This window comes from Trachemys scripta, chromosome 11 (genome assembly GCF_013100865.1).
Source record: "Trachemys scripta elegans isolate TJP31775 chromosome 11, CAS_Tse_1.0, whole genome shotgun sequence".
Classification (NCBI taxonomy): domain Eukaryota; kingdom Metazoa; phylum Chordata; order Testudines; family Emydidae; genus Trachemys; species Trachemys scripta.
Window position 1 is genome coordinate 75,772,552 of NC_048308.1, and position 13,593 is coordinate 75,786,144.

Genomic DNA, 13,593 nt, shown 5'->3' on the forward strand with positions numbered 1-13,593 from the left:
TAGGGGATTGGACTAGATGACCTTCTGAGGTCCCTTCCTACCTTGATATTCTATGATTCTATGACTGCAACATCTATTCAAAAATTACTCATTTTATTGATCACATGCCACAGGACAAGAGGAAACAATACCAAGCCCTCATTTTGAAAGGCCAACTTATTGCCAAAGCTTCTTTGCAGGCTGCCCTCAATGCTGCTGATGCAGCTTCTTGGTCTTTAGCCACCGCTGTTGTTATGCAACAAGCATCTTGGCTTCAGTCTTCTGGCCTCCCTAGGAAGGTACAAAACATGGTGGAAGACCTCCCCTTCAAAGGGCCTAGGCTGTTCAGTAGCGATACTGACACCTCCCTCCATTTGCTCAAGTAATTAAGAGCAACCTTTAAGCCACTTGGCATTTATGTACCTGGAACAAAGAAGTAAATCACAGACAGCACAACGAACCTGACTGGACCAGTGCCAGCCATATCACACCTATTCCAGACCTACAGAACCTCCCAGAAGGAGGTCCAAACACAGTAAGAAAGAACTACCCCCAATGGCAACCCCTCTACCTGGGCCTCTCTGTAAACAACCATTTTGACAATCTGGGTGAGAGCCATGGACTTCCCTCCTCCGGATCTGCAATGCAAACCTGCCTTCCACACCCATTTCGGGGATCACCTATCCCAATTTCTACCTGCTTGGGAACTTATCACCATAGATAAATGGATTCTAGCGGCGGTTTCTATGGGATATTCTATCCATTTCATAGAATCATAGAACCATAGAATATCAAGGTTGGAAGGGACCTCAGGAGGTCATCTAGTCCAACTCCCTGCTCAAAGCAGGACCAATCCCCAACTAAATCATCCCAGCCAGGGCTTTGTCAAGCCTGACCTTAAAAACCTCTAAGGAAGGAGATTCCACCACCTCCCTAGGTAACCCATTCCAGTGCTTCACCAACCTCCTAGTGAAATAGTGTTTCCTAATATCCAACCTAGACCTCCCACACTGCAACTTGAGACCATTACTCCTTGTTCTGTCATCTGGTACCACTGAGAACAGTCTAGATCCATCCTCTTTGGAACCCCCCTTCAGGTAGTTGAAAGCAGCTATCAAATCCCCCCTCATTCTTCTCTTCTGCAGGCTAAACGATCCCAGTTCCCTCAGCCTTTCCTCATAAATCATGTGCTCCAGCCCCCATAATCATTTCCATGCTATCACCCACTCCCTCCACCCCCTCTTCAGGGATTCTCCTCACATGGATCTCCTAAAGCTGGAGGTTCAATCCCTCCTTCCATCTGGAGATGATAGAGCCAGTTCCCCCAGAAATTGTGGGAAGAGGGTTTTATTCCAAATATTTTCTGGTTCCCAAAAGAAATGGTGGCTGGAGGCTAATTCAAAGCCTCAGGAACCTGAACACCTATGTTATTTTCAGGGCCGGCTCTGGTTTTTTTGCCACCCCAAGCAAAAAAGCCTCCGGCCGTCCTCCCCCCCCCCCCCCCAGCGCGGCAGGGGAGGGCGGCCGGAGCCCCGGGGGGAGGGCAGCGAGCCCCGGCCAGGGCTCCGCTATCCCCGGCGGCCAGAGCGCCAGGGGGAGGGCGGCGAGCCCGCCGCGGCTCCACTGTCCCCGGCGGCTAGAGTGCCGGGGGGAGGGCGGTGAGCCCGCCGCTACTCCGCTCTCCCCGGCGGCCAGAGCCGGAGCATCGCGCCGCCCCCCTCCAGGTGCCGCCCCAAGCACAAGCTTGGTGGGCTGGTGCCTGGAGCCGGCCCTGATTATTTTGCAGCTCTTCAGGATGGTGACTGACTACCATAATCCCATCCTTAAATCAGGGCAACTATTTTTTTGCCCTCAGCCTTCAGGATGTGTATTTTCACATCACTGTGTATCCTTCCCACAAACATTTTCTACGTTTCATCATTGGTGCAGAACGCTATCGATACCATGTCCTTCCCTTTGGACTCTCCACAGCCTCATGGGTCTTTACAAAGGTTCTTTCAGTAGTTGCAACTCATCTTCCCTATCTGGTCGATTGAGTTTTCAAGGGGCATTCTGCTCTGGAGATCCAATTGGCAACCTGCAAGGCCCTGATCTTGTTTCACTCCCTGGTATCAACCTGAGAAAGTCCACATGAACACCCGTTCATCGGATAGATTTCATTGGAGCTACCTGGGCTCTCGGACTGCCAGAGCCTATCTACTAGAGGACATGTTTTCAGCAATGTCTGGTCTGATCACTAGTCTACAGCAGAGTCCAACAGACAGCAGTAAGGATCTGCCTTCAGCTCCTAGGTCACATGTCAGCCTCACATGAGATTACATCTGCAGTGTCTGCAGGCCTGGCTCAAAACCGTGTACATGCCGAACAGGCACAACCTTGGCAAATGAGTTTCTGTACGTCTCCATTTTCATGCCCACTGCCAACAAGAATCATCATACTGAATGCTTTCTCCTAGTCTGGGGACCTCACCTACAAAGTTACACAGCACAGAGGAATAGGTCCCACAGGATACATTGCTTCACATCAGTGTCTTAGAACTAAGGGCACTTTGTTATGCGTGTCAGCACTTTTCCTACAACATTCAGGGTTCTTGAGTAAGAGTAACAGTAGACAACAAGATGGCGATGCACTGTGTAAATCAATAAGGGGGAGCAAGATCCCAGTCCTTATGCATAGAATCAAAGAGATTTCTGCAGTTTATCTGCCAGGTCTCTAGAACACGATGGCAGATGCAATAAGCAGAAACTTCCATCAGTACCACAAGTGGGAGCTCAGCAACCTAATCTTTCACAACATCTGCGAAACATGGGATCTCCCCACAGTGGATCTTGTTGCAACCCCAACCAATACAAAAAGCCATATTTTCTGTTCCAATGGGGGATGCGGCTGCATATCTTTGGAAGATACCCCGCTAGACCCTACCCCACACTCTTCTATGCCTGCCCTCCGACACCATTAATCTTCCAGACATTAATCAAACTGAGGCAGATGAGGATCATCTTAATAGTGCTGCCTTGGCCCAGACAAGTGTGGGACTCAGACCTGCTTCACCTTTCTGTAGCTATACATTGATGCCGCCTGCTCAGATCAGACCTCGTGGCATAGAATTCAGGTACATGAGCTACTCCTACATTGTATCTCTGATCCTCAAGACCTGATTCCTTCGTGATTCTCGAATTTAGAGTTGGACTGCTCAGCTGAGATCCAGTCTGTACTTCTAAATAGTAAGAAGCCTTCCACACATAAAACTCAGCTGCAGAAGTTGACACACTTCTTTTCCTTGTGTTCCTGTCACTCTGTATGCGCTTCTGAAGTGCCTCTCTCAACTATTCTCGATTATGTATTGGAATTGAAAACATAGGGACTATGTATGAGTTCTGTTAAAGTACTCCTGGCAGCCATGACAGCTGTTCATTAACCTATCAAGGGCCTTTTGCTCTTTGCTCACCCTACCACAGCCAGATTCCTTTAAGGTTTATATAATTTGTATCCTTGTATCTGGAACCCGGCACCTCCTTGGGACCTCAGTTTGGTCCTCAGTGCCTTAAGGAACTCACCTTTCAAGCCTATAGGCCCTATTCATTCCTTCATCTCTCCCTTAAGACCTCATTCCTGGTAGCCATCTCTTGGCCGAAAGAGTGGGAGACCTCTGGGTGCTCGTGGCCAATTCACCACATAGTACCTTGTACCGTGACAAGGTCATGCTATGTCCCCATCCTTAATTTCACCAAAGGTCTCATTGGACTTTCATCTCAATCAGGATATCCATCTGCCTGTATTCTTTCCCAAATTTTATTCCTCAAGAGGAGATGCTGCCACACTTTAGATGTTAGAAATGCACTCACCGTCTATCTGGACAGAACAAGAATCTTTAGGATTTCCCCTAGGCTGTTTGTATCCTTCTCTAAAAGAATGAATGGACAATCAATTTCCACACAGAGATTATCAAAGTGGGTTTCAGTTTGCATCATAGTCTGTTACGAGGCCAGTGGGGTACAACCTGTCCCCCTCCAGGGTGACAGCCCACTCCACCAGGGCTCAGTCCACTTCTGTAGCCCTTTTCTTCATTGTAGAAATTTGCAAGGTCACAACCTGGTCCTCAGCTTACAAGTTCTTCAAACATTGCGCTATCCTATCCATGTCCAAGATGGACACAAAATTGGTGATGCTGTCTTCCAAACCATCTTGATCTGCTTCTTCAGGACCTCCTCCTCATTGAATCACTGCTTGGGAGTCACCTCCTGCCCTCCTTCCCCTCCGCTGCAGAGTCTTTTGGCTCAGTAGTTGAGAAGAAACTGGACCAACAGCAGGTTTGCTCCTCCCTATATACCCTCACTCTGGAGCACAAGGTTGTGTAGGGTGCAGGCACAGACCTGCGGGCACAGCTGATTCAAATCTCCAGTTGAGAGTGCATGGGTCCGCTCATGTCCTGTGGTGGAGCACCCATGGGGACCAAAACATCTCAAAGAACTCAAGTTACCAAAAAGTAGGTAACGTTTTGGAGAGTTTAGGATGAGAAAAAAGCAAGAGACTTAGGAAGACAGTGGGGAATGTGTTGGGGGATGATAAAAAATGTGGGCTTTGCAGGAGAACGGAGAGTTTAATGTTGACAAAAGATTTTGGCTACTATTCTGAGAGGGAATGAGGGAAGTCCAGGAAAGGAAGTGGATTGGGAGGGGAGGAGAGAGAGATTAATAAACAGGGACAAAACAAAAGTGAAAGGGGAGGCAAAATGAATCAAGAAAAGATTCTTGACATGGAGGCAAGAAAGTGGTAGAGAAATCTGGGTGTACTAAAATCAATAGGAGACACCAAAGGCAAACAGGCTGAACAACATGGACTAGAAGATAAAACAAGATACCCAGTGAAAGAAAGAAAAGGCAGATGTAAAGAAGAACATAAAACAAAGGGAGACAGGAGAAGTATAATTAATTCTTCTAAAAAGGTGCAGAACTGCTATGCTAAAGAAACTCCCTTGATTTTATATCCTGCGCCGAAAGTTTTGGTCAATGCCAAATCTGTGTATTAGTATCACGCCAGTAGTGTGCTAGCCTTGTATGTAACATATGCAGACTTTAGGTCCAATTCTGCAATCCTTTGTTCATAGAGCCTGGGAAGATTGGGCCTTTTTATGGTATTGGAATATATATTTGCAAGGTAGATGTAGGTTACTGTGCAGCCTCTGGGGTCAGGCTTTGGGGCAATCGAGGTCCTCATCCACCCCAGTTTAGGAGTCAAAACTGTTCCTTGGATCATAGCTGAGACAGAGCTGTTGTGTGAGCCTGTTTGTTCTTACGGCAGATAACCAGAAACCTTTTTCTTCTTTATTTCAGAGTAACCATTACTATGTGAAGCCGCGGGTGATAGATCCCCAGTTTGGGATCAGGCATTATGCTGGAGAGGTAGGTGTGCATGCTGTATTTTGAAACATGCCCAAGAGGAAGGAGTCAGCAGGTAGAAGGATCTAAGCCACTGACATTCATCTAAGAGTCCTGAGTTATGCAAACTGCTGGGAATGGCAGCTCCACTAGGCTTCCTGCTTTGGATAATAGCCCAGAGGAATAGACATGGGGTTGAGTTGGGCCCCCTAGGTGTTACTGTAATACAAATAATAAAATGTCCTGAGTTGTGATCTCTCTGCTTCTGCCTTGCTTTTTGTCCTTGGGCAAGTCATTTCCCTTGTTCTGTTCCTCAGTTTTAGCATCTGTAAAATGGGGAGCATGATCTTGACTCACTCCCTAACTAATTAACTAATATGTGGGAGTGTTTTGAGCATGTATAGAGCTATATTAATGTTAAGTATTATTAATATGAGCTGCAGCTTTATAACTTCCTCCTCATCTGACTTCATTTTCTGCCTGATGATGGAGCTTGATTATGGGAAGATGTAGCAGAACTATGCTGCAGTGTGATGCTCCATCCCTGGAACTGAGCTCTCTGCATGCATCCTGCTATAATGAGAGCTCCCCACTGGAGGGAGAGGAAAGGGTGTTGATGGCTCCACTCTAGGGGCAAAAGATGTGTGTGGGGGGGTAAGCTTTCCACTAGGTGGTTCGAGGGTACTCGGGAGGACATGGTTGCTAGATAGTGGGGAAGAGTGTGTTCTGTGCCAAGGATGAGCAGCAGGAATGTCATTGCAGGAGCCACTTTAGACCAGCTCCTACCCAAGACTGAATTTAATGAAGCATCTGGGACCCTCAGTCCCACAGAGGAGATTGAATGTGCTCAACACAAACTGAATCTAATTGCTGGCCAGACACAGAATGAGTTTTGGTTACACAGATGCCCTGTTCAGCTAGAGACTCCGTCTCCACTCACACCTATGAGGTCTGCAGCTACCCCCTTCCCGTGGGCCCAGGAAATCCCATTCCTCTCCTCACTGGCTTCATAGCTACCTCCACCCTAACCTTCCCAGCAAGGCACAAGATCTTATCCTGCCTCATTGCTCTTGATAGGTGTGGCATGGCTTATATGATATTACATGGTATCACTTGAATAATAGTCAGTGATCACATATATTGGACTGTGTCACTATAAGGCAGAAGCACAAGATGGCAGAGTTGAAGCTGAATGAGCAATCTTAACTCAGATATTTCCTCACTTTTGAGTGTTTAACTATGCAACGTTTGCACTCTTTAAACTTAATATTTTACCTGAATTTCCCTCCTCCTCCCCACCCCGAAAAGACAAAGCAAACGTCACTGTGTGGAAGTATTTGGCTAGGCCCTACTGGATGCTCTGCAGCCTTGCGAGATCCACAGGACTCAGCCCCTCTCTTCCAGACTGGAGACTCTGCACAGCTTTTGCTGTGTCCAAACGTGCAGGGACTGAGGCAAGGGCCCCATGGACCTAATACGATGCACAATGAATGTGCACGCTGCTGCACAGATGGGCCTTCCTGGGCTGTACACTTCACCAGCTGAGCAGCATGCACTGGGACCTGCATTTGGGGCCAGATTTTAAAAGATGCTCACAACCCTGCTGCTCCCATCAGTACATGTACGGCCAGATTTTCTGCAAACCCAGCTGCTTATTTTGGTGCCTAAGTGGGAGCTGAGCTCTTCTGAACATCTGGTCCCAAATGTGAGCGCTGAGACCTTCTTAAAATTCGGTCCATAGTTACAAATGTTCTATACATGCTTCAAATGCCATTTTCTGTTGGTCATAACTCGATGAAATCCGAACACTCGGGATCATATTTTCACATTCTATCCCAGTCACTGTGGTGCTACAGCTATTTGAAAAATAAACTTACCAGAATATTTTAAAATGGGGAAAATATCTTTGTGCCCTAGTGCAGGGGTTCTCAACCTTTTTGTTTCTGAACCCCCCCTCCCCCCCACATGCTATAAAAACTCCATGGCCCACCTGTGTCACAACAACTGCTTTTCTGCATATAAAAGCCAGGGCTGGCGTTAGGGGTACCAAGTAGGGCAATTGCCCATGACCCCATGCCACAGGGCCCCCCACAAAGCTACATTGCTCAGGCTTCGGCTTCCGCCCCGGAGGGCGGGGCTCAGGGCCCAGGGCTTTAGCCCCATGCAGTGGGGCTTTGTTTTTCTGCCCTGGGCCCCAGTGAGTCTAATGCTGGCCTTGCTTGGCGGACTCCTTGAAACCTGCTCACAGTCCCCCAGGAGGCCCCGGAGTACTGGTTGAGAACCACTGTCCTAGTACCTTGCTGCTTATTCCTTCAGTGATTAAATCTTCCTCTGTCACTCTGCCACTGTACATTACACAGGCCTCTACTCCTGCCTTCTGAATTAGTTGGCCTTTGCTATTTGATGCTGAGTTGAGTGCTGTGTGTGGTGATGTGACAGCAGAACTATCCTCCGTCTTCCTAGGACATTTCTTTCTATTACAACTGCAGCCTTCTTGGCAGGCCCCAGGAGAAATGTGGGTAAGAGTGCCCTCCCCCAGTGGTCCTGCAATGCTAGGAGACCCTTTTTGTGGCCCTAACAATGTGGCCTCATTGATTTGTTTGTAAATTAAAGTGCATTGCGATCTGATATGTGAGGGATCTGTCAGCTCTGCGTTAGTGTGCACAGGTGCTCTGTGTGTGCGTGTGTTGGTTCCCATATGGGAAAGATATTACCTGCCCTGCAAGGTGGCATGTGCCTCTGCGTGTGGAAGGGATTCAGTGCCCTAAACATAGGCTGCTGTATGTGAGGGGGGCAGAAGGGGTTGGCCACTGTGTGTGTGTGTGTGTGTGTGTGGTGGTGTGATTGGCAGCTGTGTGTATTGTGAGGAGTGGGGGTCAGCAGTCCTCGATCTGTGTGCGTGAATGGAGAAAGACAAGGGTATGCTCTGCTGACAAAACCACCAGGGTAGACACAGCTCTCTCAACAGAGGCATGCTTCCGGTGACATAGCTAAGGCTGGCTGGGGAGGAGAGGTTCTACGCTGGCAGGTAGACTCCTTCTGTCCGCATATGCGGCGTCTACACTAGAGGTCTACACCAACACAGCTATGTCAGCATAGGCTCTATAGTGCAGACTTTCTACATTTTGAAGGTTTTCTTTGGAACTTTGAGCGCTAGAAACAAACTTTTTTTGTAAATGAAAGCCTGGATTCTGACCTCATGTGCCTGTAGTGCCTGGGCATGTAGGAGTTTCCTGCTCTGTTGTCTTGTCATTGGTACGCAGTGGGGCTGCGTGCAGGGTGGCCCTGGATGTTGGCATGTGTGGGGGAGGGGGTGTCACTGTGGCTTGAATTGTTTGCACTATTATGTACTAGTCAGCATGTATTGTCTGTGTCACAGGTCTTGTATGATGTGAGAGGGTTTCTGGAGAAGAACAGAGACACCTTTCGGGATGACATTTTAAACATGCTGAAGGACAGCAGGTAAGCAGCCCTTAATGCTCTGCAGGGGAGAATGGAGGCCAGGATGAGGAGACTCTGTGGGACTAAATTGAGCAGAATTCACATGATAGGAGGGTCATGGAGAAAAAGAGTTACTTTATATGATTACCCAAGTTCCTATCTCTCTGTATATTGGCAGCAGGAGTGGGGGCTGGAGAAGAAATCAGTTTTACTGCAAAGAAATTGATACAAAGAAACATGCATTGAGTATCAGCATTGCCTTTGTTATGGGATAGACTTCGCTTATTTCTTTCCAAGAAGATTTTCTGTGCCAGAAAGGTGACACTTGGGAACTCCCAAGGGATCCTTTGACTCAGGGAGCTGCAGTACTTCACAGGCATAGCCATGCATGTACATACCATCCTCACCCTCACACTGCGGAGAGCGGGGAGGAAGAAGGGGCACGAAAGGAAATGCTGAATGAGTAGCTTGAGAGGGGGAGGAGAAGCCAACAGGACAATTTTACAGGAGCCGTAGTGGTGAAATCTGTGCAACATTCATTTGCTGTTTGCCTCTGGGGCTTTCAGATTCTTTATGCCACATTTGCTGCTCCAGTGGCCAGCACAGCCCCCAGCATAAGTTAGAGCAGTCTTAAGGTCTGCTCTAGTTTATGGCAGCTTCCCTACGGATGCCAATGGGCTACTCTGCAGCCTACAATACCAAAAATGCAAACCGTTGTGGCCTCTTCCCATTGTGTCCCTGACCAATCCCATGGCGCTTCCCCATGCTGGGGGCTGCATGGGGCAGAGGGTGTAAGGCTAGCAATGGTGGTCCGGTGCCATCACTGTGCTGGGGGAATCCTCCAGGGTGCTGTTATATACCTTTACAGCCCCTTTAAACTGCTAGCAAGGCATAAAGAGCCATACTCAGAATTTTTCTGTCATCTCCCCATTGCCTGTTTTTCTTGAGGTTCTTGGGCTTGGGAATCTGGATCGGAGAGCTCCAAACTGAGGACCTGCAATGGAGGGGGACTGGACTTGAGGACACAGGAGGCCTCAGTCCTATGTTCCTAGGACCTTCAGAGGTCACCTCATTGCCATCTGAGGTTGCTTCCAAGGGCTTTTGGATACAGGGAGCTCTTGCTATGAAATCATCTAGGGGTAAAGGCCCTAGTGCAGGGTCTCAGACACATGGACCATCAGCAGCTACAGGATCTCACTCCTTTGCTAGAAGGTGGGCTCGGATAGATGATATTACTTTAGGGATGTCACAGGGTGGCTGACCCCTTTAAATGAAGCAGGTCCAGCTCCCCTGTGCCAGTACTGGTGTTCCTGTTTGGCCAGTTAAGAGGGTGGGGCAGCACCTGGGGCTATCTATGATCAGGGACAATCTGAGAGGGAGAAGTCACAGAAGACAGCTGTAGGAGGTTCTGGGGGAGAGGCTGAACTGCACACAGTATTCAAGGTGTGAACATACCATGGATTTATATAGAGGCAGTATGATATTTATTGTTTTATTATCTATCCCTTTCCTAATGGTTCCTAACTTTCTGTTAGCTTTTTTGACTGCGGCTACACATTGAGTGGATGTTTTCAGAGAACGATCCACAATGACTCCAAGATCTCTTTCTTGAGTGGTAACAGCTAATTTAGACCCCATCATTTTTTATTTATAGTTGGGTTTATGTTTTCCAATGTGCATCACTTTGCATTCATCAACATTGAATTTCATCTGCCATTTTCTTGCCTAGTCACCCAGTATTGTGAGATCCCTTTGTAGCTCCTCACAGTCTGCTTTGGGCTTAACTATCTTGAGTAATTTTGTATCATCTGCAAACTTTGCCACCTCACTCTTTATCCCTTTTTCCAGATAATTTTTGAATATGTTGAACAGCACTGGTCTCAGTACGGATCCCTGGGGGACACCACTATTTACCTCTCTCCATTCTGAAAAATTGGCTGTTTATTCCTACCCTTTTTTTCCTGTCTTTTTAACCAGTTACTGGTCCATGAGAGGACCTTCCTTGTTATCATATGACTGCTTACTTTGATTAAGAGCCTTTTGTGAGGGATCTTGTCAAAGGCTTTCTGAAAGTCCAAGTACAATGTATCCACTGGATCACCCTTGTCCATGTTATAGACAAACTAAGAAACTTTCAGCCAGATGGAAAAGTAAAAACTGCTAGAAATAACAATAATAATAATTTGGAGATACCAGAGCCAATGAATGCCTCTGCATGAGAAAAGGAAAATCAGCAGAAATATTGGGAACAGACTGCATATGTTTCAAGGCTTAGAGCCTTCTAGGGTAACATGCTTTCAATGGTTCATCTCCAAGAGTGGGTATCTGTGAAGGCAATTACATGACACGTGACTGGAATACGGTGTGGCTGTGCCATGAGAGGAGGGATGCAGCAATCTGGCTGGAACGTGGGTTGCTGTTTGTGCAGTTCCTGCTTGGGGGTCTGTGTAGCAAGAGGGAGATGTGCTGCCTAAGCCAGAATGCAGACACTGTCTGTGTAACATCGTGCTTCAAGGTAGTAAGAGACAGGGAATGCAGCTCTGCAGCTGGAGAATGGGCTGCTGTCAGTGTTGCAGCAGTTTGAGGGTCTGTGCATCTAGAGGGAGGGGATGCCCTGCTCAGCCCTGTGCTGCAGCCACATTGTTCTGTAGTGGTGTTTTGGGAAGGTATAAATAGGATGCCTGGCACAGGGATAGGGTGGTAAATGAGCACACAAGCTCTGATTCTTTCATAGCTGACCCTAGGATCTGATGTCCTGTGTTTTCTGTGTCTGACCCTCCTCCTCACCGCCAGGCTGGACTTCATCTATGACCTCTTTGAAAGAGTCTCCAGCCGGAGCAGTGAAGAAACTCTGAAGATGGGAACCCAGAGGCGCAGACCAACCGTCAGTTCCCAGTTCAGGGTAAGGAATTCCCCAAGAAAGTGGGCGACTCTTCAGAGTGAAGAGGAGGAACTGGTGAGGGGCTGCTGAATAAGAAGTTAAGTGAGGGGTGAAGAAAAGAGACAAGAGAATGAGTGATTCCTTCCATTTCTTTTCCAGCCCTGTAAACGTGCTGGGATGTTGCAGATGGATAAGACAATGTCTCTCTCCCATAGTTTACACTGTAATGTAAAATATGCGGTGAGGTGATAAATTGGGAATGGGGAGAGGATGTGGACTACAACAAGAATATGGTATCAGAGGGGTAGCCGTGTTAGTCTGAATCTGTAAAAAGCAACAGAGGGTCCTGTGGCACCTTTGAGACTAACAGAAGTATTGGGAGCATAAGCTTTCGTGGGTAAGAACCTCACTTCTTCAGATGCAAGTAATGGAAATCTCTAGAGGCAGGTATATATCAGTGTGGAGATAACGAGGTTAGTTCAATCAGGGAGGGTGAGGTGCTCTGCTAGCAGTTGAGGTGTGAACACCAAGGGAGGAGAAACTGTTTCTGTAGTTGGATAGCCATTCACAGTCTTTGTTTAATCCTGATCTGATGGTGTCAAATTTGCAAATGAACTGGAGCTCAGCAGTTTCTCTTTGGAGTCTGGTCCTGAAGTTTTTTTGCTGTAAGATGGCAACCTTTACATCTGCTATTGTGTGGCCAGGGAGGTTGAAGTGTTCTCCTACAGGTTTTTGTATATTGCCATTTCTGATATCTGACTTGTGTCCATTTATCCTCTTGCGTAGTGACTGTCCAGTTTGGCCAATGTACATAGCAGAGGGGCATTGCTGGCATATGATGGCATATATAACATTAGTGGACGTGCAGGTGAATGAGCCGGTGATGTTGTAGCTGATCTGGTTAGGTCCAGTGATGGTGTTGCTGGTGTAGATATGTGGGCAGAGTTGGCATCGAGGTTTGTTGCATGGGTTGGTTCCTGAGTTAGAGTTGTTATGGTGCGGTGCGTGGTTGCTGGTGAGAATATGCTTAAGGTTGGCAGGTTGTCTGTGGGCGAGGACTGGCCTGCCTCCCAAGGTCTGTGAAAGTGAGGGATCATTGTCCAGGATGGGTTGTAGATCACTGATGATGCGTTGGAGAGGTTTAAGCTGAGGACTGTAGGTGATGGCCAGTGGAGTTCTGTTGGTTTCTCTTCTGGGCCTGTCTTGTAGCAGGAGGCTTCTGGGTACATGTCTGGCTCTATTGATTTGTTTCTTTATTTCCTTGTGTGGGTATCGTAGTTTTGAGAATGCTTGGTGAAGATCTTGTAGGTGTTGGTCTCTGTCTGAGGGGTTGGAGCAGATGCGATTGTACCTCAGTGCTTGGCTGTAGACGATGGATCGTGTGGTGTGACCGGGGTGGAAGCTGGAGGCATGAAGGTAGGCGTAGCGGTCGGTGGGTTTTCGGTATAGGGTGGTGTTAATGTGGCCATCGCTTATTTGTACGGTGGTGTCCAGGAAGTGGACCTCCCGTGTAGATTGGTCCAGGCTGAGGTTGATGGTGGGGTGGAAGCTGTTGAAAGCATGGTGGAATTCTTCCAGGGCCTCCTTCCCATGGGTCCAGATGATGAAGATGTCATCAATATAGCGTAGGTAGAGAAGGGGCATGAGTGGACGGGAGCTGAGGAAGCGTTGTTCCAGGTCAGCCATAAAAATGTTGGCATATTGTGGGGCCATGCGGGTGCCCATAGCGGTGCCACTGGTTTGGAGGTATATATTGTCACCAAATTTGAAATAATTGTGCGTGAGGATAAAGTCACAGAGCTCAGCAATAAGTTGTGCTGTGTCATCATCAGGGATACTGTTCCTGACAGCTTGTATTCCATCTGTATGTGGGATGTTAGTGTAGAGAGCTTCTACATCCATGGTGGCTAGGAT

General features: G+C 47.7%; 1 protein-coding gene across 1 annotated transcript in view; it reads left to right on the forward strand.

The window, feature by feature from the left end:
• Positions 1 to 13,593, forward strand: part of LOC117884761 (unconventional myosin-X-like) — a 257,754-nt gene that overhangs the window by 121,648 nt on the left and 122,513 nt on the right. The window contains exons 16-18 of the mRNA XM_034785520.1: positions 5,313 to 5,381; positions 8,737 to 8,819; positions 11,592 to 11,700. Of these exons, the coding sequence (XP_034641411.1) occupies positions 5,313 to 5,381; positions 8,737 to 8,819; positions 11,592 to 11,700 (261 nt within the window). The remainder of the gene's footprint in view (positions 1 to 5,312; positions 5,382 to 8,736; positions 8,820 to 11,591; positions 11,701 to 13,593) is intronic.